The 22,538-nt window shown below is 41.1% G+C and overlaps 1 protein-coding gene across 2 annotated transcripts in view; it reads right to left on the bottom strand.

Moving 5' to 3' along the window:
* Window positions 1-22,538, bottom strand: part of LOC125458911 (glycerophosphoinositol inositolphosphodiesterase GDPD2-like) — a 119,355-nt gene that overhangs the window by 60,899 nt on the left and 35,918 nt on the right. For both annotated transcript variants that reach the window (XM_048544745.2, XM_048544743.2), the window contains exons 3-6: window positions 16,171-16,274; window positions 10,579-10,672; window positions 9,088-9,147; window positions 6,246-6,344 (exon numbers count right to left, since the gene is read on the bottom strand). In XM_048544745.2, coding sequence (XP_048400702.1) covers window positions 6,246-6,344; window positions 9,088-9,147; window positions 10,579-10,672; window positions 16,171-16,274 — 357 coding nt within the window. The remainder of the gene's footprint in view (window positions 1-6,245; window positions 6,345-9,087; window positions 9,148-10,578; window positions 10,673-16,170; window positions 16,275-22,538) is intronic.

A 22,538-nucleotide genomic window follows, 5' to 3' on the forward strand; every position in this document is an offset into this window, starting at 1 on the left:
TTGAGTTGGGGGAAGACACCTATAATCCCAACAGCTGCACTGGAACAATATACCTGTTGAAAGCAGAGTTAATTGTTTTAATGTAAAGTCTCTGCCTCTATCTCGGGAGGAAGTCTTACCTTGGTGAGTTGCTGGCCATCTGATTGTCAAGCAGATCTATAGCCACAGGAGTGCCACCAGGAGATGTGAGTGTCACTGGTTAAACCAGCATTTATTAACCAGCCTTAACAGTTTTTGATGAAGTGGTGTTAATCTGCCTTCTTGAACCACTAAAGTCCATGTGTTGTGTGTAGAACCATACTGCTGTTAAGGGAGTTCCAGGAATGACAATGAAGGAATGGAGATCAGATTCCAGGTCAGGATTATTTCTGGCAAAGAGATGGTGATATTACTATGTTTCTGGGCCATTGCCCTTCTGTGTGGTAGAGGTTGCATGTCTGGAGGATTGTGTCTAGGGAACCTTGTGAGTTATTGCAGTGCATTCTATAGGACTACAGTCACTGTGTGTTTGTGGTAAAGTAGCTGAATGTTGAAAGTGCTAGGTGGGTTGGCAGTCAAATATGTCACTTTGATCTGCATGGTTTTGAATACATTGAGTACTGTTGGATCTGCACTCACCCAGTCAAGTGAAAAATATTCTATCACCCTCCTTACTTGTGCTTAGAAGATGGTGAACATGCTTTTATAAATCAGGGAAATTAGTTATTCACTGCGGAATTTCCAACCTCTTGACCTGCACATGTAGCTACAATATTTATATGACTGGCCCAGTTCAGTTTCTGGTCGGGGTTAAATGCAAGGATGTTAATAGTACAAGATTCATTTATAGTCACAACATTGAATGCCAAGAGCAGTGGAGGATGTCTCTTGATTGAGATGGTCATTGCCTCATTATTGAGTGATGTGAATGTTACATGTTATTATCAGTTCAAACCTGAATGGTGTCCAGGTCCCCTGCATTTGGACGCAAATTAGTTCAGTATCTCAGGAGCTGTAATTGGGCTCAGCATTGTCTGATCATCAGTGAGCATTCCTATTTCTGCTTGTATTTCAGATGGAAGGTCATTGATGAAGTAGCTGAAGATATTGGGGCTAGGACACTACTGTGAGGATAACACTGATGTCCTGGAGTTGAGATGACTGACCCCAACAACCACAATCATCTTCTGTTTAGCATGATTGTAATCACTAGAGAGCTTTCCACTGATTCGCATAGAATTCAGTTTTGCTGGGACCCCTTGATTCCACATTCATATGATTTTGCCTTGATGATAAGGACATTCACTCTCTCTTCCCTCAAAAATTCAACTATTTTGACCAAATGAGGACAAGAACTGTGTGAGCCTGGCAGACCAAAAACTGAGCATTGGTGAGCCAGCTATTCATTTGCAATTGGTTTTTGATAGCACTGTCAATGATACCTTTCACTATTTTGCTGATGATTAGTAGTAAACTTATAAGGTGATAATTGGCTGGTTGAATTTTCCTGCTTTCTGTGTAGTGCATACCTGATCAATTTTTCATATTTCCATGTAGATTGAGTTGTGTTCGTATTGGAACAGATTGGTTTGAGTGCATATCATTCTGGAGTACCAATTTTCTGTGATGCTGTCCGGATATTAGGCTGGCATCTTCATTGAAGGCTTGCTTTAATTATCAGAGCACTGAGTATAGGGGTAAGGATGTCATGTTGCAACTGTATATGGCATTAGCCACTTCTGGAGTACTGCGTACATTTCTGGTCACCGTGCTACAGGAAGGCTATTATTACATTGGAAAGGGTGCTGAAAAGATTTACAGGGATTTTGCCAGGACAGGGGGATTTGGGTTATAAGGAGAGGCTGGGACATTTTCCCTGGTGTGTAGGATGTTGAGAGGCGACCATTTGGAAATTTATAAAACCATGAGCGGTATAGATAAGGTGAATAGCCTAGGGTTGAAGAGTTCAAAACTAGAGGGCATAGGTTTAAATTGAGGGGATTTGAGATTTAAAAGGGACCTAAAGGGCAACTTTTTCACACAGAGGTTGGTGCGTATGTGGAATGTACTGCCAGAAGAAGTTGTAGATGCATGTACAGTTACAACGTTTAAAAGGCATTTGGTCAGATACATGAATAGTAAAGATTTAGAGGGATGTGGGAGAAATGCAGGCGAATGGGATTAGTTTAGTTTGGGGAACTTGGACGGCATGGATGAGTTGGAGCAATGGGTTGTATGACTCCATGACGCTATGACTCTTGTGTTGAAGAGGTCAGGAGGAGGAGGTGGATTGGGAACTTCTACCTGAAAAAAAAACACTTTTAATCCTTCAAATTTGTCTTTTGTTTTCTAGTTCCGGGGATGGGATATTTGTGGAGTCTCTCCACCTTTGAGTTTTTAAATTGTCTATTACTTTAAATGACTGAATGAAACAGGATTGTATACCTGAGACCAAATCTGTTGGTTATAAAATCACTTAGCTCTCTCTATTGCAAGCTTCTTACATTGATTAGCATGGAAGTAGCCTTGTGGGTTCACCAAATTGTGCCTTATTTTTAGGTATGCATGGTGCAGTATTCCGTGTTCTACAACAAACCGAGATAAATAACTGGCACTAGCTGGTAACGGCTGATCACGGTTATTTGCTGAACAAATTTTATTTCCTTGCTTGATATGTGTACAATGCAGACTATCTGATGCAGCAGATACTGGTTTAAATAATTTGAATGGGTCCATCAGTGTAGAACAGCCATTTCTGTACTAGATGTTATTATGGCAGAATTCTATGACAGATTGAATGTCTTAAGAAATAGAAACAATAACCATACTGTACACTAGATAAAGTTATCAGTGGATGAGCCACTAAATGTTAGTCCTGAATCTGAGAGAAGTGGATCAAAAAGTCTAGGTGTCACTATATCACCATACAACAGATCCTGATGCACTCTTATTTTCTCAGTTGTGAAGTGTGTGAGATTCATATATATCAATATCATTTAGTTTAAAGTTTGTATCTTGAGCAATAATTTTAAAGCTGTGTGTATCAGAGGTCAGGTGACCTCCTGGATTAATAAAGAATGTCTGTTTGCATAGTGAGAGTTTTACAATTGGAAAGAGCAAACATTGAAATGCATTAACTTGCTTTCAGTTTAGAAGAATGAGTTTTTTTTTGATTAGCAAAACTACAGCTTGTAAAACTTTTGTTTAAGTGGACAGAAGACCTGACTGGGGCCAAACATAAGAACAATTTCTACTGGAGAATGGAGTTCATTTGGAAATAGGTTATCTAGTATATGGGTTTTGGTTTGAAAAATACCAGAATAGAAGTATTTGGTTGGAACACTGAAGGGGTTACTTGAACTTAAACTTAATTCATTCAAGGAAGTGAGTTTTACGAAAAAAAAGGTTGTCAAGCTCTCAAGACAGGGAGTTAAAAAACATTAATTCAAGCCAAAGATGTGATGGAGAACGGAACTCCCGCTAGTATTTGAGTACTATAAAGGGATAGTGCTAGAATAGATGGGATGTTGTTCTGCAGTATATTGAAATCTTTCAAATTGTGTCTGTTCAAAAGTTCTGTTCTAATGTTCAAACCAAATCTGCCGCATCGTTTGCATGCTTATGGGTCAGCGAAAGATTGCTATCATAAAAAAAAAATACAAATTATGAAATATCAGCCAGCATTTGTTGGAATCTGACTTGTCTAGTGGTAACCCCAGTTGTGACCATGATATGATGCATTCAGATGTATAATTCAAAACATAATTGAAAAAAAATCACGAAATCACGAAAAAGAGTAAATAAATAGAGGATGAATGAAAATAACTACTGTATGGAAAAAATTGCAGCATGAGATAATTGAAAAATGAAAGAAAAAGTATAAACAGAAATCACCTTCCCTTTTTTAGAGGTATATTGGAGCAGATGAGGGTTCTCATACACTTCAGCAAGCTTTTGAAACAAGTCTTGTTCAATGGGCTAGGTTTGCCCAAAGCCATGAATTGAGATGTGGGATATTGTATTAGGCTATTGAAATGTGGACATTTTTGCAAGAAAAACAACAGTGGTTTTATTTCACTTCAGCAGGTGAAATTTTCCAATCAGATGTAGTTTCAATTTTTATCCTGAACCCATTTCTTCTTGGGCCTTGACTTCTGCAGGGGCTCAAATTGTTAAACCTGATAAGAATTTCAAGGGCAGGGGACAAATTTTTAAGGTGAGAGGAGAGAGATTTAAAAAAGACATGGGGGCTTTTTTTTTACAGAAGGTGGCTCGCATATGGAATAAGCTACCTGAGGAAGTAATGGATGTGGGTACAATTAAAAGACATTTGGATAATTACATGAGTGGGAAGAGTTTGGAGGTATATGGGAACAGGCAGGTGTGACTAGTTTAATTTGGGATTATATTCGGCATGGGCTGGTTGGGCTTAAGGGTCTACTTCTGTGATGTATGACTCTATGACTCCATATTTGTTAGGTTCTACATTCATTGTCACAGCATTGTGCTGCGGATTTTCTTTTGTAAAGAATTAATTGAGGAAACATGATGGAATGCTAAGATTTTTCTATTGCAAATGTTATGGAGGTGCGTTATACCGAGCATTTCTTGGACGACTTAGGTTTTGAAGGATAAAGCAATTTAGTTTCAAGTTTTGTGGACTTACTTGGAATGGTTTATTTGAAACAGGTCATTTGATGTTCTCTCGTGACTTTGGAGATTTATTTTTAGAAACAAAACTTCCTGGCAATCACAAACTGATTGCTTTGCTGTAGACGGCATGGTGGCTCAGTGGCTAGCATTGCTGCCTCACTGTGCCAGGGACCCAGGTTTGATTCCAGATTCAGGCAACTATCTGTGTGGAGTTTGCACATTCTCACTGTGTCTGCATGGATTTCCTCCTGGTTGCCCTGTTTCCTCCCACAGTCCAAAGATGTGCAGGCTTGGTGGATTGGCCATGCTAAATTGCCCGTAGTGTTCAGGAATGTGCAGATTAGGTGGGTTATGGGGAACAGGTCTGTGTGGGATGCTCTGAGGGTTGGTGTGGATTTGTTGGGCTGAAGGGCCTGTTTCCATACTGTAAGGATTCTATGAGACTGCTATTGAATAGTGACTTGTAGGGGTTTTTGTTTTTGGTTCATTTGGAGGGAAGTTTACTCAGAATAATCTGAGTTGAAGGAAAGCTTGCTACAAACAAGCTGCTGAGCTGATCTTTGCCATGTTTTAAAAAGAAAAACCTCTACATCTCTTCAGAGTGAAAGCTGTTTGATCTTTTGAAAAAAATGATTGAAACAAAATTACTGATCAAAACATGTTTGCAAGACATTAGAGACAGCCATCATAACTAGTGGCTTGACCACTCATGCCAAAATGACAGAGCAGTAGACTCAGAATCTTTAAGCTTTTGTCCTCAAGAATAACCCATTGGTTAATGTCTTTTTTTTTCAGAAGTTAGACTCTGCAGAGAAATCTATTTGTTTTCCCTGAAGAATAATTCTGTGTTTTCCCAAGCGTGCATTTCGGGATATTTAAAAAATTAAGCATTTATATTTTTATATTACTGATTGTTCTCTTACTATTTTAGGTTTTTTAAATTTTATTTTGCATTTTTACTGAAGTTTAGTTTATGTTGTTTTGCTTACAGTCTGATACATACAACGCGTTTAATTCATCATCTGGGTAACTGGAAAATGTATTATTTTATGTCATGATCTACGGAGTAGTAGGACTGGAATGAACGCCTAACCCTCCAAACCTGGTTGTAATAAAAAGTGAGGGCTCGCAGTGGGATGAAAGATGAGGACATTGTTGTATTAGAAGTGAGGTACTAATAATTTGAAAAGGGTAAAAGGAAATATGCTAGAAGTTCCTTTATATCAAAGTGGCTTCCACTGAAACTTTTCTGGAAGTGGAACATTCATCCCTGTATGATTTGCAAAAAAAAATCACAACATTTGAGCAATTGAATTGGCTGGAATATTATGGTTAGAACTAAAAGTTGGGGATTGAAAAACTGGCATAATTGAAATAATTGCACATGGTCTTTATTGGGATGAAGGGCTGTTATTTGTTTTCTGCTGGGTTCACCTAATGAATATTTTTGCGTTATAACCCTTGGGATAGTGAGACGAGGAAAATGGTACATCCTTCCAGCTTTGGTCAGAACACAAATTCTGTTCTGACCAAATAAAATGGAACAGACGTTTATTTGTAAATTGCTGTATATAGTTTATATTCAAAGCAGTCATATTATTGTGTAAACTCACTTGAATTGACAGACTTATAGTGTCCCATTCTTCCTTCCACTTAATTCTAATGACTATCATCAATATTAGGATCAGTAGGACACAAATCAGGATTGCAACCTTGAGAAAACAAGAAAAGATACAAAATGAAAGTGCGATACGCAAAAAAGCGCTGTTATAGAATTATTGCAGGATTTCATATTGTGCTACAGGAGAAGCTTAGCGATAGGGGTAGCATCCTTGACATTGCGAGCATAGGATCAAATCTCATTGTGTAACATTGGAATTAGTGCTAAATACTCTTGATGTTATAATATTCAGTATATAAAGGAGATAATTTGAACTATAAGAAACAGAAACACTTGACATTCTTGAAGAAACTTTCTAATTCACATAAACTGCAACTTCCTACAGTCAATTTTTATGCTTCCCTTCAAAATTATTAGCTGCTGTCTTTTGCTTTGGTATGAAATTTACCTACTCTTCTTTTATCTATTTCTCCTTTGCCCTTATACAGTCTTATACAATTGTCTTTCAACTTTACCTTCAGTGAAATATCTGGCTCCCTCCATCTTTCCAAATATTAACATGGTCTGTCTGGTTTGTTTTTTCTGGGTTTGCTTTGCCCCATCAAAACATTCTTCCATCTCAATGTATTTTTTTTTAACAAGTATTGCACTGAGTCTATCACTCTACTGTGAAGAATCATGATTTAGCTGTTCTTGTTTTGTAGTGAATTGATGTATTGCTTTGACATCCTCTTCACTTGCATGGAATTAGGACATTATTAACAATGTAGTTTAAAACATTTCAACTTTGTGTAAGAGATCCTGACCATGAACCCTATCTATGCATTTCAGTTTTATAAACGTCTATCAAGTCTCCTCTCAGTCTCCAGAGAAAACATCTTGAGATTTTCTAGCTTCTCCTTATAGGTCATACCCTCTAAACCAGGCAGAAACTTGGTAAACCTCTTCTGCACCCTCTCCAAAGTGGCCATATCCTTCCTGTAATGTGGCAACCAGAATTGAATGCAAAACTCTAAATGTGGCCTAATCCAAAGTCACACAAAGCTGCAATATGACTTCCTGGGTCTTGTACTCAGTTCCCCAACCAATAAAGGCAAGCATGTCATATTCTTTACCACCCTATCTACTTGCATGACCACTCTCAGGGAGCTATGGATTTGAACCCCAAGATCCCTCTGCTCATCAATGTTGTGCACAGTCCTGTCATTAACTGTATACTTTTCCTTACCATTTGATCTCCCAAAGTGCAGTAGCTCACACTTACCCGGATTAAACTCCGTCTGTCATTTCTCTGCCCATATCTGCAACTAATCAATATCCCGCTGTATCCTTTGACAACCTTCTACACTATCCACAATTCCACCAATCTTTGTATCATCTGCAAACTTTCTGACCCACTCATCCACATTTTCATCCAAGCCATTTATACATATTACAACCAGGGATCCAAGTACAGATCCCTGAGGAATGTCACTAGTCATAGGTCTCCTGCCTTCCACCTTCCACCCCAACCTTTGCTTCCTATGTGCAAGTCAACTCTGAATCCATGCTTCAAGCCACCATGGATCCCATGCTTCTTAATCTTCTGGATGATCCTACTATAAGGGACTTTGACAAAAGCCTAACTAAAATCCATGTAAACATCAACTGTTCTATTCTCAGTGATCACCTTTGTCACCTACTCGAAAAATTCAATCAGATTAGTAAGACCTGACCTGCCCTACACAAAGCCACACTGGCTGTTCCTAATTGGGCCATGCTCTTCCAAATGTGTACAAATCCTATCCCTATGAATTTTCTGCAGTAGCTTCCCAACCACTGATGTGCCACTCCCTGGTCTATAGTTTCCTAGATTATCCATATTTTCCTTCTTTATCAGAAGAAGAGCATTAGCTACTCGCCAGGCTTCTGGAGCCTCTCCAGTGGCTAATGAGAATACAAAGATCTTGGTCAAGGTTCCAACAACCTCCGCTCTTGCCAGTCTCAATAATCTGGTGTATTTACTATTGGGCCTTGGGGACTTGTTCACCATAATGCTCTTCAAGAGACCCAACACCACTTCTTTCTTGACCTCAAAATGCCCTGGCATATCAGCACGCTTCACGCTAATCTCACTATCCTCCATTTCCTTTTCCTAGATGAATACCATTTTGAGGTATCAATTAGGATCTCGCCCACATTCTCAGTCTCCAAGCACTCTTAGCCCATGCCTTTCTAAAAGACTATTTCTGATTTCTCAGGATTGATTCTAAAATTTTCTGACAACCAAAGTAAGACTAACTGGCCCATAATTGTTTGACATTTCCTTCGTACCCTTTATAAATAACAGAACTGCACTTGCATTCCTCCAGCCCTCTGGCATCTCACATGTGTCCAGTGAAGATGAAAAAACAACCCTCAGAGCATCTATTTCCTCCCTGTCCTCCTTCAAAATCCGAGGGAACAATCCATCAGGCCCTGGCAACTAATCCACTTTTACGGATTCCAGGTCTGAGGCCTCTATTTCTCATTACGATTATTTTGTCCAATATTTCACACTGTTCCTCTGGATTACTATCTCCACATCATCCCTTTTCTTTCTGAATACGGAGACAAAAAAATCATAAAATTCTTTCCATATCTTCTGCATCTTCACACAAGTTCCTTTCTTTATGTCTGATAGGTACCAAGATTTTCCTTAGCTATCCTTCATATACTGCTCTTTATATACTGGTAAAACGTCTTTGCGTTTTCCTTTATCTTGATTATTAAATCTTCATGATTAAGTAAGTAGCAATTGAGAAAGAACTGATAATGCTCAGGCTACTTTTTTGTTGCCACTTACAGAACATTACCTTATTAATCCAGTGCAAGTAAAGTGGTATTTGCAGAGCAAAGTGACACAGTGAAAGTATCTGAAATGACAAAAGCAGAAACTTCCTAAGATAAGTCTGTAATTGTCTGACACATTTCTAACGCTATATTCACAAAATCATCAATGTGTAAATGTATTTGAGTTAATGAATAGTTTTTAAAATTGGTTTTAGTTGCATTAAATTCATTGTTTAACATTGGATTGTCCCCCGAGTGTACAATCTGTAGCCTTTTACATAATGTGTTTCACTTACTTTCATTGTTTAGCAATGCTCCCCCGTAAAACTTCATTGTTAAAAAGAAATTCCTTCTCTTTATCACTTGTTTGCAATATATACTCTCAGCTTGTCTACTCTGCAGCCAACCGTTTCCACCTTTGCATTCCAATGATTTCGTACGTCTGGAGACTAAATATAACATACCCCAAGAGCAAAAATACTTAAAGGAATGGAGGAATAAAAAAAAAGCTACAGATCTCCAAATGTAGGATTTCAGGTACTGAAAGCAATAAGATTCTGGATATAACTCAACGGTGTTGAACTGAAAACATGTATCTGCATGACACATATTACAAGCAAAATTAACAGTCAGACAATTATACATTAATTTAGGAAAGTCATTAGAGATTTATTAAAGATAAATTGTGGTTAATTGAATTTTTAAATCAGATTAAATAGAAGATTAATGAGTACACTAGGGTTGGTACAGAGTGTATGGATGTCCTAAAAATATTCGATAAAGTGCCACATCATAAGCAAGCAAACTTGAAGCTCTTGAAATAAAAAAGAATCATGCTTAGAATCTAGATATACTTTGAGGGAGTAAACTGCTATCCAGTGTTTATCTTCCACATGCCACAGTTTCAGGTAGGTATTTTTTATTCCATTGTTCTCAGTGCAAATTTCCTATATCCTAAATTCCTACGTTCTATTCTCTAGCTATCAGTTGTACAGCGTATACCTGCAGATAGCATTTTCTGACTTGTCCTCCAGTTCTTACTGTTTTAGTGGGTAGAGGGTTTGGGTGACATTGAGGTAGAGGGAGTGGTCATGTGTCCAGCACAAAGATGTCGAGATTTTGGTGGTTGACCATTGGAAGTATGTGGGTCATTAAGTATCATGGTGGCTTTTCACATGACTATCTTGTAGTGCTTCAGATAATGGTCAGTTTTACAGTTAGCCAAGAGTTAGAGCTATTTAAATCCCTATATCAATTATAGCTAACTCATAAATGGAATTGGAATAGTCTGAAATCTGTGGCTCTACATTCAGATGCAGACTAATTGCCCATTTGAGGTTTTTGTTTCAATTCCATTCAAATCCATTTCACTTAGGAACAATAGCTAGTTGAGACTTTCACATGATAAATTTGAACTCAAGCTTCAAGAGACTTACCGGCTACGTCACAGTGCCCAGTAAATTTAATATGAAATAAATAACTATGAACAAATCTATAACTTGTCAGTAACTTACCATCAACAGAAGCAGGTAGCTAAAGATAATTGCTGTCAATATTAGGAGAATCACAGACCAGTCTAACCACCGATGCATCTTTGCAAATAAATGCCTGTAAGGGAAGAGGAAAGGATTATTCCTTGAATAACCTATTGTTCAAGTGTGATTCTCATGTTGCAACTGCTAACTGCTTTAGGTGATTTCAGCTTGGGTAGATGTCAAATACAATGGGATGCTCCTTTAACATTGATAATGGGAACTGCAGATACTGGAGAATCCAAGATAATAAAGTGTGGAGCTGGATGAACACAGCAGGCCAAGCAGCATCTCAGGAGCACAAAAGCTGACGTTTCTGGCCTAGACCCTTCATCAGAGAGGGGGATGGGGAGAGGGAACTGGAATAAATAGGGAGAGAAGCGGAGGCTGACCGAAGATGGAGAGAAAAGAAGATAGGTAGAGAGGAGAGTATAGGTGAGGAGGTAGGGTGGGGATAGGACAGTCCAGGGAAGACGACAGGTCAAGGAGGCGGTATGAGGTTGATAGGTAGGAAATGGAGGTGCAGCTTGAGGTGGGAGGAAGGGATGAGTGAGAGGAAGAACAGGTTAAGGAAGCAGAGACAGGCTGGGCTGGTTTTGGGATGCAGTGATGTCCATTTCAAGCCCACTGACTCTCACACTACCAAGAATACACCTCCTCCCACCCACCCACCTGCAAAAATTCCATCCCCTATTCCCAATTCCTCTGGCTCCGCTGCACCTGTTCCCAGGTTGGGGCAATCCCACTCCCGCACACCTCAGATGTCCACGTTCTTCAAGGACCGCAACTTTCCCCCCACAGTGGTCGAGAACGCCCTTGACCGCGTCGCCCGCATTTCCCTCAACACATCCCTCACACCCCGCCCCCGCCACAACCGACACCAGAGGATCCCCCTCGTTCTCACATACCACCCCACCAACCTCTGGATACAACGCATCATCCTCCGACACTTCCGCCATCTACAATCCGACCCCACCACCCAAGACATTTCTCCATCTCCACCCTTGTCTGCCTTCCGGAGAGACCACTCTCTCCACGACTCCCTTGTCTGCTCCACACTCCCCTCCAACCCCACCACACCCGACACCTCCCCTGCAACCGCAGGAAGTGCTACACTTGCCCCCACACCTTCTCCCTCACCCCCATCCCAGGCCCCAAGATGACCTTCCATATTAAGCAGATGTTCATCTGCACATCTGCCAATGTGGTATATTGTATCCACTGTACCCGGTGTGGCTTCCTCTACATTGGGGAAACCAAGCGGAGGCTTGGGGACCGCTTTGCAGAACACCTCTGCTCGGTTCGCAATAAGCAACTGCACCTCCCAGTCGCGAACCATTTTAACTCAGCCTCCCATTCCTCAGATGACATGTCCATCATGGGCCTCCTGCAGTGCCACAATGATGTCACCCGAAGGTTTCAGGAACAGCAACTCATATTCTGCTTGGAAACCCTGCAGCCCAATGGTATCAATGTGGACTTCACAAGCTTCAAAATCTCCCCTTCCCCCACTGCATCCCAAAACCAGCCCAGTTCGTCCCCTCACCTCACTGCATCCCAAAACCAGCCCAGCCTGTCTCCGCTTCCCTAACCTGTTCTTCTTCTCACCCATCCATTCCTCCCACCTCAAGCCACACCTCCATTTCCTACCTACCACCTCATCCTGCCTCCTTGACCTGTCCGTCTTCCCTGGACTGACCTATTCCCCCCACTACCTCCTCACCTATACTCTCCTCTCTACCTATCTTCTTTTCTCTCCATCTTTGGTCCGCCTCCCCCTCTCCCCCTATTTATTCCAGTTCCCTCTCCCCATCCCCCTCTCTGATGATGGGTCTTGGCCCAAAACATCAGCTTTTGTGCTCCTGAGATGCTGCTTGGCCTGCTGTGTTCATCCAGCTCCACACTTTGCTCCTTTAACATTGTTGTTTTGAGATTAATTCAATCACAGAAAATGCCTAATACACTGGCAAGCTTGGAGTTTTGCATTTAGATGAATAAGATTTAGAGCAGATATTGTTTGGATGAAGTAGATTTCTGTATAAAACAAAACCCTTTGAGTGCTCAATTATCTCTTGTTACTGTGCTTTATTCCTTAGACAGACTGGTGAGCATCAATTTGGAAGAAATATCTTCTGTTTTCAAATGCAAGCCTGGAAACAAGTTGTATTCATAATGTAATTAGAGATGAATTTAGAAATATTAGATCACGGTGAACTTAACAAAATCATCTAGGATATTATTATTCAGTGGGTGTCAGGAGGGCTCACTTGTAAATCTAGGATCACGAAAACGGATGATGGGACGGTAGTTTATAAATATTCATTTGTACGAATATTCATAAAACATGAATATTCATTCATGCAATGTGAGTTCCACAGCCAAGTCCTTCATTGATTATGCAGCCCTGATGCACATGTGCCGTTGAGTCAGTTTCTTGAGCTGCTGCTATCCATGTGATTATATACAGGCACATTTACTGTTTACTATTTTCTTAAATGTCTACCATTGCTCCTCAAGCATCCTTGGCTACTAAATTCCTTTCTCAGTCCACTCCAGCAAGCTCTGCCCTCATTCATTTGTAACTATCCTTTTTTAAGTTTAGCAGAATTGTTTCTGAACGAGATTCTTCCTTCTCAAACTATATGTTATATCTTAGGAGCACAAAGCTTTTGTGCTCCTAAGATGCTGCTTAGCCTGCTGTGTTCATCCAGCTCCACACTTTGTTGTCTCGGATTCTCCAGCATCTGCAGTTCCCATTATCTCTGAACGCTATATCTACCATGTTCTGGTTGATTTTTCCTAAGGGAACGTTCTACACTGTAATAATTTATTATACTTGCTTCATTATGCATCACCAGGTTATCCAAAGTAGCCTGATCCCTGATAACAAAGTGTGAAGCTGGATGAACACAGCAGGCCAAGCAGCATCTCAGGAGCACAAAAGCTGATGTTTTGGGCCTAGATCCTTCATCAGAGAGGGGGATGGGGAGAGGGTTCTGAAATAAATAGGGAGAGAAGGGGAGGCAGACTGAAGATGGATAGAGGAGAAGATAGGTCGAGAGAAGAGTATAGGTGGGGAGGGGATAGGTCAATCCAGGGAGGACGGACAGGTCAAGGAGGTGGGATAAGGTCGGTAGGTGGGAAATGGAGGTGCGGCTTGAGGTGGGAGGAGGGGATAGGTGAGAGGAAGAACAAGTTAGGGAGGCGGGGATGAGCTGGGCTGGTTTTGGGATGCATTGGGGGGAGGGTGCGAGCTGGGCTGGTGTTGGGATGCAGTGGGGGAGGGGGAGATTTTGAAGCTTGTGAAGTCCACATTGATACCATTGGGCTGCAGGGTTCCCAAGCGGAATATGAGTTGCTGTTCCTGCAACCTTCGGGTGGCATCATTGTGGCACTGCAGGAGACCCATGATGGACATGTCGTCTGAGGAACGGGAGGTGGAGTTAAAATGGTTTGCGACTGGGAGGTGCAGTTGTTTATTGCGAACCGAGCAGAGGTGTTCTGCAAAGCGGTCCCCAAGCCTCCGCTTGGTTTCCCCAATGTAGAGGAAGCCACACCGGGTACAGTGGATACAATATACTACATTGGCAGATGTGCAAGTGAACATCTGCTTAATATGGAAGGTCATCTTGGGGCCTGGGATGGGGGTGAGGGAGAAGGTGTGGGGGCAAGTGTAACACTTCCTGCAGTTGCAGGGGAAGGTGTCGGGTGTGGTGGAGTTGGAGGGGAGTGTGGAACGGACAAGGGAGTCACGGAGAGAGTGGTCTCTCCGGAAAGCAGACAAGGATGGGGATGGAAAAATGTCTTGGGTGATAGGGTCGGATTGTAGATGGTAGAAGTGTCGAAGGATGATGCGTTGTATCCGCAGGTTGGTAGGGTGGTATGTGAGAACGAGGGGCATTCTCTTAGGGGGGTTGTGGCGGTGGCGGGGTGTGAGGGATGTGTTGCGGGAAATGCGGCAGAAACGGTCAAGGGCATTCTCAACCACTGCAGGGGGGAAGTTGCCGTCTTTGAAGAACGCTGATATCTGGGATGTGTGGGAGTGGAATGCCTCATCGTTTGAGATGATGTAGCAGAGGCGAAGGAATTGGGACTAGGGGATGGAATTTTTGCAGGTGGGTGGGTGGGAGGATGTGTATTCTAGGTATATTGCTGTGGGAGCAGGTGGGCTTGAAGTGGACATCAGTTTCTCACTGGTTGCCTGAGACGGAGACAGAGAGGTCCAGGAAGGTGAGTGATGTGTTGGAGATGGCCCAGATGAACTTAAGGTTGGGGTGGACCCCTGGTTGGATCCACAAATATTACTCTGTCCTGAGCACTATTAAGGGAACACTATGAATTCTTCATCAGATTATGGTCCCCCATTGTTTAATGCACAATTTTATCTATATGCTCTTGTTATCGCCTCAATTTTATCTGCCCCAGTTTATAGCTACTTTTAGGAGGGCCAACAGATAGCTCTTACCAAAATTTTCTTTCCTTTTTTTTCTGACCTCGGCCCTTATGGATTCCACCAATCCAATATCATTTCCCATGCTCTTGTATTTATTATACCTGATGGTAATAATGTTACTCAATCATCCTCTCATTCTTGCCTGTCCTTTCAAAAAACCACATACCCTTAATATTTAGTTCTCAGCTTTGATATCTTTGTAAACATGTTTCTGTAATGGCTGTATGATCATATTCATTAACTTGTATTTTTTAATTCATTTATGCCATTCTGAATACTGTGTGCATTCAAGTAAAGAGCCAGCAGCATGGAGAGGAATTTGGCTGAGTGTGAGGAAACCAGAATAATGCAGTGAACTGTTGTTTTTTTGGGTGGAAAGAAGATTTACAAAGGAGCTTCCAGAGTTTGGTACTAGACAATAGCTTTTCTTGATATGTGTTCATGAACTAGACTCAGATGTGCAGAGATAACAAAGTGTGGAGCTGGATGAACACAGCAGGCCAAGCGGCATCTTAGGAGCTAAACCCTTCAAGGGTTTAGGCCCGAAACGTCAGCTTTTGTGCTCCTAAGATGCTGCTTGGCCTGCTGCGTTCATCCAGCTACACACTTTGTTATCTCAGATTCTCCAGCATCTGCAGTTCCCATTATCTCAAATGTACAGAAGGTGAATTCAAAAATTTGCATATGATTCAGAATTTGAGAATCTTGATCTTTGAGGTAGACCACAATAGACTTCCTTATCGGTAGAAAGGACAACACATGACAGATGAACTTTACTGCTGGGAAATGTGAAGTGGTACAGTTTTGAAGGAAGAAGAAGGAGAAAGGAAATCAGATAAAAGGGGTGCAGGAACTTAGATGCCTGGGGACATGCACAAATTATTGAAGGTACTACAGCAGTGTGAGAAGGTGGCTAAAAAGACATGCTGAATCTAGGCTTTATAAATACAGAAATATAACTCAAAAACGAAGAAATTACAATGAACCTCTAGAACATGTTGGGTTAACCATTGGTGTATTGTGTGTCAAATTCTGGTAAAAATTCAAACACATAAGATATGTTTGAGAAGCAGAATGAAAGGTTAAATATCACAAGGATGTTGTAAACATTTCGTACTTACTCATTTAAGTTGCTGTAGTCATTGCGCAGTGCCCACCAACAGTAAAACCAGAAAGCACTGATGCCAAAGGCACAACACAAGATCAGGCACCAGATACACGTGCTCTATAATGATAGAACAGGTACTATTAAACAAAGGAAAATGATTCTATTACACATTGAAAGCCATGAGATAAGGGCCTAGATTTTGCCATGACTGAGACATTCTTAAAGTGAAAAGTTTGGATTGACAATTATAGGAGCTTGAACCTGTAGCCTTTGGATTTTTTGTTATACACCAGAGAATGATCCAATCCCTCACAAGTCAGCTGACAGGTGTTGTCCTTGTGATGTCACGCTAACATGGACTTCAGCATGTCATCCTCATGAGCACTAATCAGAGCACCCTTCATAATTTTAGCATTCTTTTATAATTATGTAGTGTGCAAACACCTAGCAAGTCATGCATTAGTGTAAGTAAGTTTGTTCAAGAAATGCTCAAATGTGATGTGTTATGGGAAATATACAATGGTGAATGCATTAAGGTTTCGGTAAGATATGAATCTTTGCTTTTCACAGTTCTATGGAGAACCTTCTTTTTTGCCTCTGAGGAGTTGAGTTCAGATTAGTCACTTCTCAGCTTATACAGCAATGAGAATTGTGATGTCCTACCACATAATATAGTCTGCAACTCTGCCTGGGCAGTCCTGGTCACCAGTATCTTCAGAGCAGAGAAGACAATTTGACTAGGAAAGTTTAAGATAACGAAGCTACTGAGAAGCCATAGGTCCCTTCACTCTCCTGAGGTGATTTCCTTCGCCCTGGTCTGACCCACATAGGCTTGAAAGGGCTACCTGCTGGTTTGTACCAATCATCCATTCTAGCAACCACTGGGCTAACAGAGTGACCTGTAAAGGGTATGCAGCTCCTCATGAATTCCATGAATGTTAGTACATGCACCTATTCCAATGTCTTTTATTTGTCACAAATGCACTTCAAACTCTTATGGTCAGACTGCATGGAGTTGAGCCCCAGGGACAATATGGAGCTCTTCAGGCTATTAGGCTTTTCTATTTAACATGCCAGAACACCTAGTGCTTTAGAAGCTCTACCAAATACCTACATATCTGTTGCTGACTCGAAACATACTGGGCGCTAAAATGTGATCCCTGAGATTCCATGTTCCTGCTCATTGTTGACACTCTTCTCCCTTCTGCAAAGGAGATTTCAGAAATTAATTCCAGTGTTGTGGCATCACCTGGTACACTGACTCTACTTGGGCGACATCCCCCAGGTGTGCTGGTATCTGAGTTGGGAAAGTGTTGTCAAGTAAGATATGACATTGCCTCTTCACATCTCTTTCATTTCTTGGTCCCTAATCGATGAATATAGAACATTGTTGGGGTGAACATGTTAACAAGGTGTTTAACAAGCAATATTCCCTGTCAATTGGCATCTTGCCACTTCCTATTGAGAATCTTGCAATGTTGTTTGTGAAAAGTATAAAAGATGGTGGAAGTTGCTTGTAATGTTATGATGACCCTTACTGTGCTTGTTGCCTGATTCTGCCACATTAGATTACCTACAATATGGAAACAGGCCCTTTAGCCTAGCAGGCCCACACTGCCCCTTGAGGCATCCCACCCAGACCCATCCCCCTATAACCCACATACCCCTGAACACTACAGGCAATTTGCATGGCCAATCCACCTGCACATCTTTGGACTATGGGAGGAAACCAGAGCACCTGGAGGAAACCCACACAGACATGGGGAAAATGTGCAAACTCCACACATATAGTTACCTGAGGCTGGAATTGAACCTGGGTCCTTGGTGCTGTGAGGCTGCAGTGCTAACCACTGAGCCATCGTGCCGCCCCACATACTTCAGTCTGATTCATTTAGATCCTTCCAAGATTCGTCCTGGCATGTCTAAGTTCTCTCAATAGGGGCAATTGTTTTTTTTCCAGGTCAGAGATTTAGGAATTGGAGACAATTAGTTTATCTATTTGGGACACCACAGGTATGCTACACTGTTGTGGGAGTCTGTTAGCTCATTTGGGCTGGATAGCTGGTTTGTGATGCAGGTTTAATTCCTGTACCTGCTGTGGTTACCATGGGGGCCCTGCTTTCTCAACCTCACCTCTCGTCTGAGGCATTGTGACCCTAGGGTTAAACTCACCAGCAGTTTACCTCTCTCCTTTGGCTTTATGGGGATTTTATTCTCATTTATGAGATTTCAGGGTGGCATCCTTTTGTGCATATTTTTGTGATTTCTTAAGGAAACGAACTGTTGGAGCTTTCATCTGGAGCAGGCAGAGAGAGAGTGAGGAAAAATGCAGATGATACTTGGAAGTAGCTAGTACTTTTTGAAATGGATTCATTAGCTTGAGCTGGGGGCTTGCAATTGTGAAATAATTAAGGAGAGTTTGAAAAGTTGCTTATTTGGCTGCTACTGGAATGACCTCAAGAAATCACATAGTCATTAGAAAAGCACAAACATTGAGGAAAATGAACTACAGAGAACTCTGGCACACCATAGTTAATCTCAGGATAAGTAAAGGAACCTTCAAGATGTGCTCTTAGGTGGAAATACAAGTGGAGCAAGCAGTATTTCCCAAAAAAATTACCTCTGTAATACTACTCTTCATTCTGGGCGAGCAAAAAATTTTTGTTTAAAATGTAGAATTTTGCGGTATTACTCTCTCAGTTAGTAACTGGGAATTTGAACTTCTTTTTAACATTACTCATCTCTACCAAAATCATAAAGCATTCCCTGATGCAATAGGGGGTAAATTACATAGAATGGAGGATTCCATCCAATTTATTTGTACTGGTATAGCTCAGAGCTTTGACCGGCAAAGATCCTCCAGCGAGAGAGTGACCAATGAAATGGAATCTAGAAGCTTCATCACTCAGTGCAGACAGAAACTGTGTTGTGTATCCACAGGATGCACGCAACATAACAGAGCCTGGACCAGTCACAGAGTTGTACAGCATGGAAACAAACCCTTTGATCCAACTCATCCATGCTGACCAGATATCCTAAAATAAGCTAATCCCATTGCCAGCGTTTGGCCCAGTTACCTCTAAACCCTTCCTATTCATGTAAGTATCTTGACGTCTTCTAAATGTTGCAATTGTACCAGCCTCCACCACTTACTCTAGCAGCTCATTCTATCCATGCACCACCCTCTGAGTGAAAAAGTTGCACATTAGGTCCCTTTTAAATCTTTCTCTTCTCACCTTAAACCTATGCCCTAGTTTTGGACTCCCCTGCCCTGGGGAAAACACCTTGGCTATTCACCCTATCCACATGATTTTGTAAACTTCCATAAGGTCGCAACCTCCAACCCTCCAGCGAGAATGCATCCAGCCTTTGACCTGTATCTATTGCTCAAATCCTCCAACCCTGGCAACATTCTTGTAAATTGTTTCCGCACCCTTTCAAGTTTCACAACACCTTTCCTATATCAGGGAGGCCAGAGCTGAATGCAGTAGTCCAAAAGTGATCTAACGAATATCCTGCACAGCCACAACATGACCTCCCAACTCCTATATTCAATGCACTGACCAATAAAGATAAATGTACCAAATGTCTTTTTCACTATCCTATCTATCTGTAACTCCATCATTTATATAAATGACAAACAGTAGGGGACCCAGCACCAAGCCTTGCAGCACACTGCTGGTCACAGGCTTCCAGTTCTAGAAACAACTTCCCATCATCACCCCCTGCCTCTTGCCTTCAAGCCAATTTTATATCCAAGTGGCAATTTCCCACTGGATTCCATGTGATCTGACTGCTAACCATTCTACCATGCAGAACCTTGTCGAATGCCATGTAGACAATGTCCACTGCTCTACCTTTATCAGCCTTCCTTGTCACTTCAAGTTAGCGAGACATGATTTCCCATGCAAAAAGCCACATTGACGATCCTTAATCAGTGGTTGATTTTTCAAATACAAGTAAATCCTATGCCCCAGAATCCCCTCCACCAACTGACTCACCACTTACATCAGGCTCACTGGTCTATAGTTTCCTGGCTTTTCCTTACCACCTTCCTTAAATAATGGCACCATATTAGCCACCCTCCAGTCTTCTGGCACCTCACCTGAGGCTATTGATGATTCAAATATCTCAGCAAGGGACCCAGCAATCACCTCCCTGGCTTTGCACAAAGTTCTATGTCTTCAGTATTATAGCAGGAATGCTGGGACACATAGCATTTGCAGTATCCAGTGCCTTCAACTGTTTCTTGATATCACCAGGTGCTGTCCCAGTGTCACAAATTTAAAACAATAGCAAGTAGTGAGATACCAGATATATTCATGTAAATTGGCTTCAGTGACAACATGGGCAACACAGTCTGATAAAGCAAAACACCCACTCATTGTAGAATGTGTTTAATTTTACTAGTACTGAAATCAGTGGGGAATAAAGTGGGGGAATCTATAACAGACTGGTGATCTGTTCCATCAGACTTTAACTAGAAGGTGAAAATTAGCCTTATTTTAGAACAGAGAACAATACAGCGCAGAACGGGCCCATCGGCCCTCGATGTTGCGCCGACCTGTGAACTAATCTAAGCCCATCCCCCTACACTATTTGTTTAAGAAGCAACCCATGGAAATGCGCGAGTCATTTGTAATAAATGCCTTAAGCTACATGTTTTTTTAAAGGCTTTTGTATGCAATTGCACTTCAAGTACCACGAAGCTTCTGTTCCCTTTCAAATTCTAGATGTAAAGCAGAAAGAAACTAGTTATTTATTTGACATCATTTTTTTCTCTTTTCATTTTAGTTGTATGTTTCCACAATATGTACTTTACTGTTATCCCCAATGCGACAATATCTGTCTAAATATTGGAATTAGATAAAATTCAGGAATTCAAAATGAAAGAGGCAATGATTTAGTTATACCCCAACAAATAAACTATGAATGATTTAAGTTAAGACATAGCTGTTTACACATATTGAACCTCGTTACTGGCACATGATCAAGGATTTCAGCAACAAAAATCCACATGAGTAAGAATACACCCACAGTACAACCAAAACATTCCAGTCAGAACAAGGATAAAGATCCAAAGTACTTGCCGTGCCAAAGCAACACATACCACTCCTCACAACAGTCAAAATGACTGATTTGAACTAAACCCAGGGGAGAGTCTGTATTTTTTATGCAATGTGTATTTTTTTGCATCTCAGATAATTAAATCACTTATTCAATGTATCAATTGCAATGCAAACTCAAATCCAAAATAAAACCCTGCCAATGTGAGCCGTAGACACATCAAGCCCAACCTAAGAACAGATCAAGCTACAAAATGTAAACAACCTGTAATTTAAAAGATGTGTTGGTTATGAAGTATTAAGTATGAAATTATAGACTAGTATTATTTACAAGACCTCAGTCAAACCATATGTCAACCTGTCTTCATAATTTACAACTTTAAACCCTGGTGTTATCCCAATGGCATTTTACCATTGATACATTTCTAGCCCTGGTAGAGCTTATTGTTTACGTACTTAAAATACATATGCTATTTTACTAATTTTCAAGTGTGACACGACACACAGGAACCTTGCACTGAAACTGGTCACACTGTGAGGCCAGGCACAGCTGGATATGATAACCAAGTGTGAAGCTGGATGAACACAGCAGGCCAAGCAGCATCTCAGGAGCACAAAAGCTGACGTTTCGGGCCTAGACCCTTCCTCTTTGAACAGCTGGATATGACATTGTCAAGAAGTTGGCAAGAGCAGAAATTCATTGGTAGATAATGGGTGAATATTAGAAAATGAGCTGTTGACAAACCGAAATTTAACTTAGTTTCTTAAATTTAAAAAAAAGTTCTGAAAGTTATGGGGGTTAACCACACATCAACTACAAATGAGCCATATTGTATCAAAGAAAAGATACAGTCTGTTGAAATAATAAATTGGAGTTAAGGAGAACACTAATGTGACGAGAATGGTAAACCAACTGCAAGTTTGCCTCAAATCAAACCAGATTGAAGTTCAAAATATGTTAAATATCAAGTAGTTACGTTATCAAATTTAAATTGTTATTAATGAACAAATGAATAAAAGCTAGAAATGGCAAAACTGGCTGTGGCATGTGAGACAGAGTGTAAAGAGACATGCTGGCTTCTTGGTTACTTTATGTTTCTGAGTTATTTTCTGTAGACAGGATCTAAGGGAGACATGGTGTTGTGCAGCTATTCGCATGCAAGCAATTGGTAGCCACCTGAGCTTGGTAATAGCCTATGAAGACATTTTGTCAGAGACTGATTCCAGATCCACAGAGGTGTTAAGGAAAAATGCAGCTGGCTGGAGGTAGCCTCTGGGTGGGAGACCATGATGATACAGCACTCCAGGCAGGCTT

Source organism: Stegostoma tigrinum, chromosome 15, assembly GCF_030684315.1.
Source record: "Stegostoma tigrinum isolate sSteTig4 chromosome 15, sSteTig4.hap1, whole genome shotgun sequence".
NCBI lineage: Eukaryota > Metazoa > Chordata > Chondrichthyes > Orectolobiformes > Stegostomatidae > Stegostoma > Stegostoma tigrinum.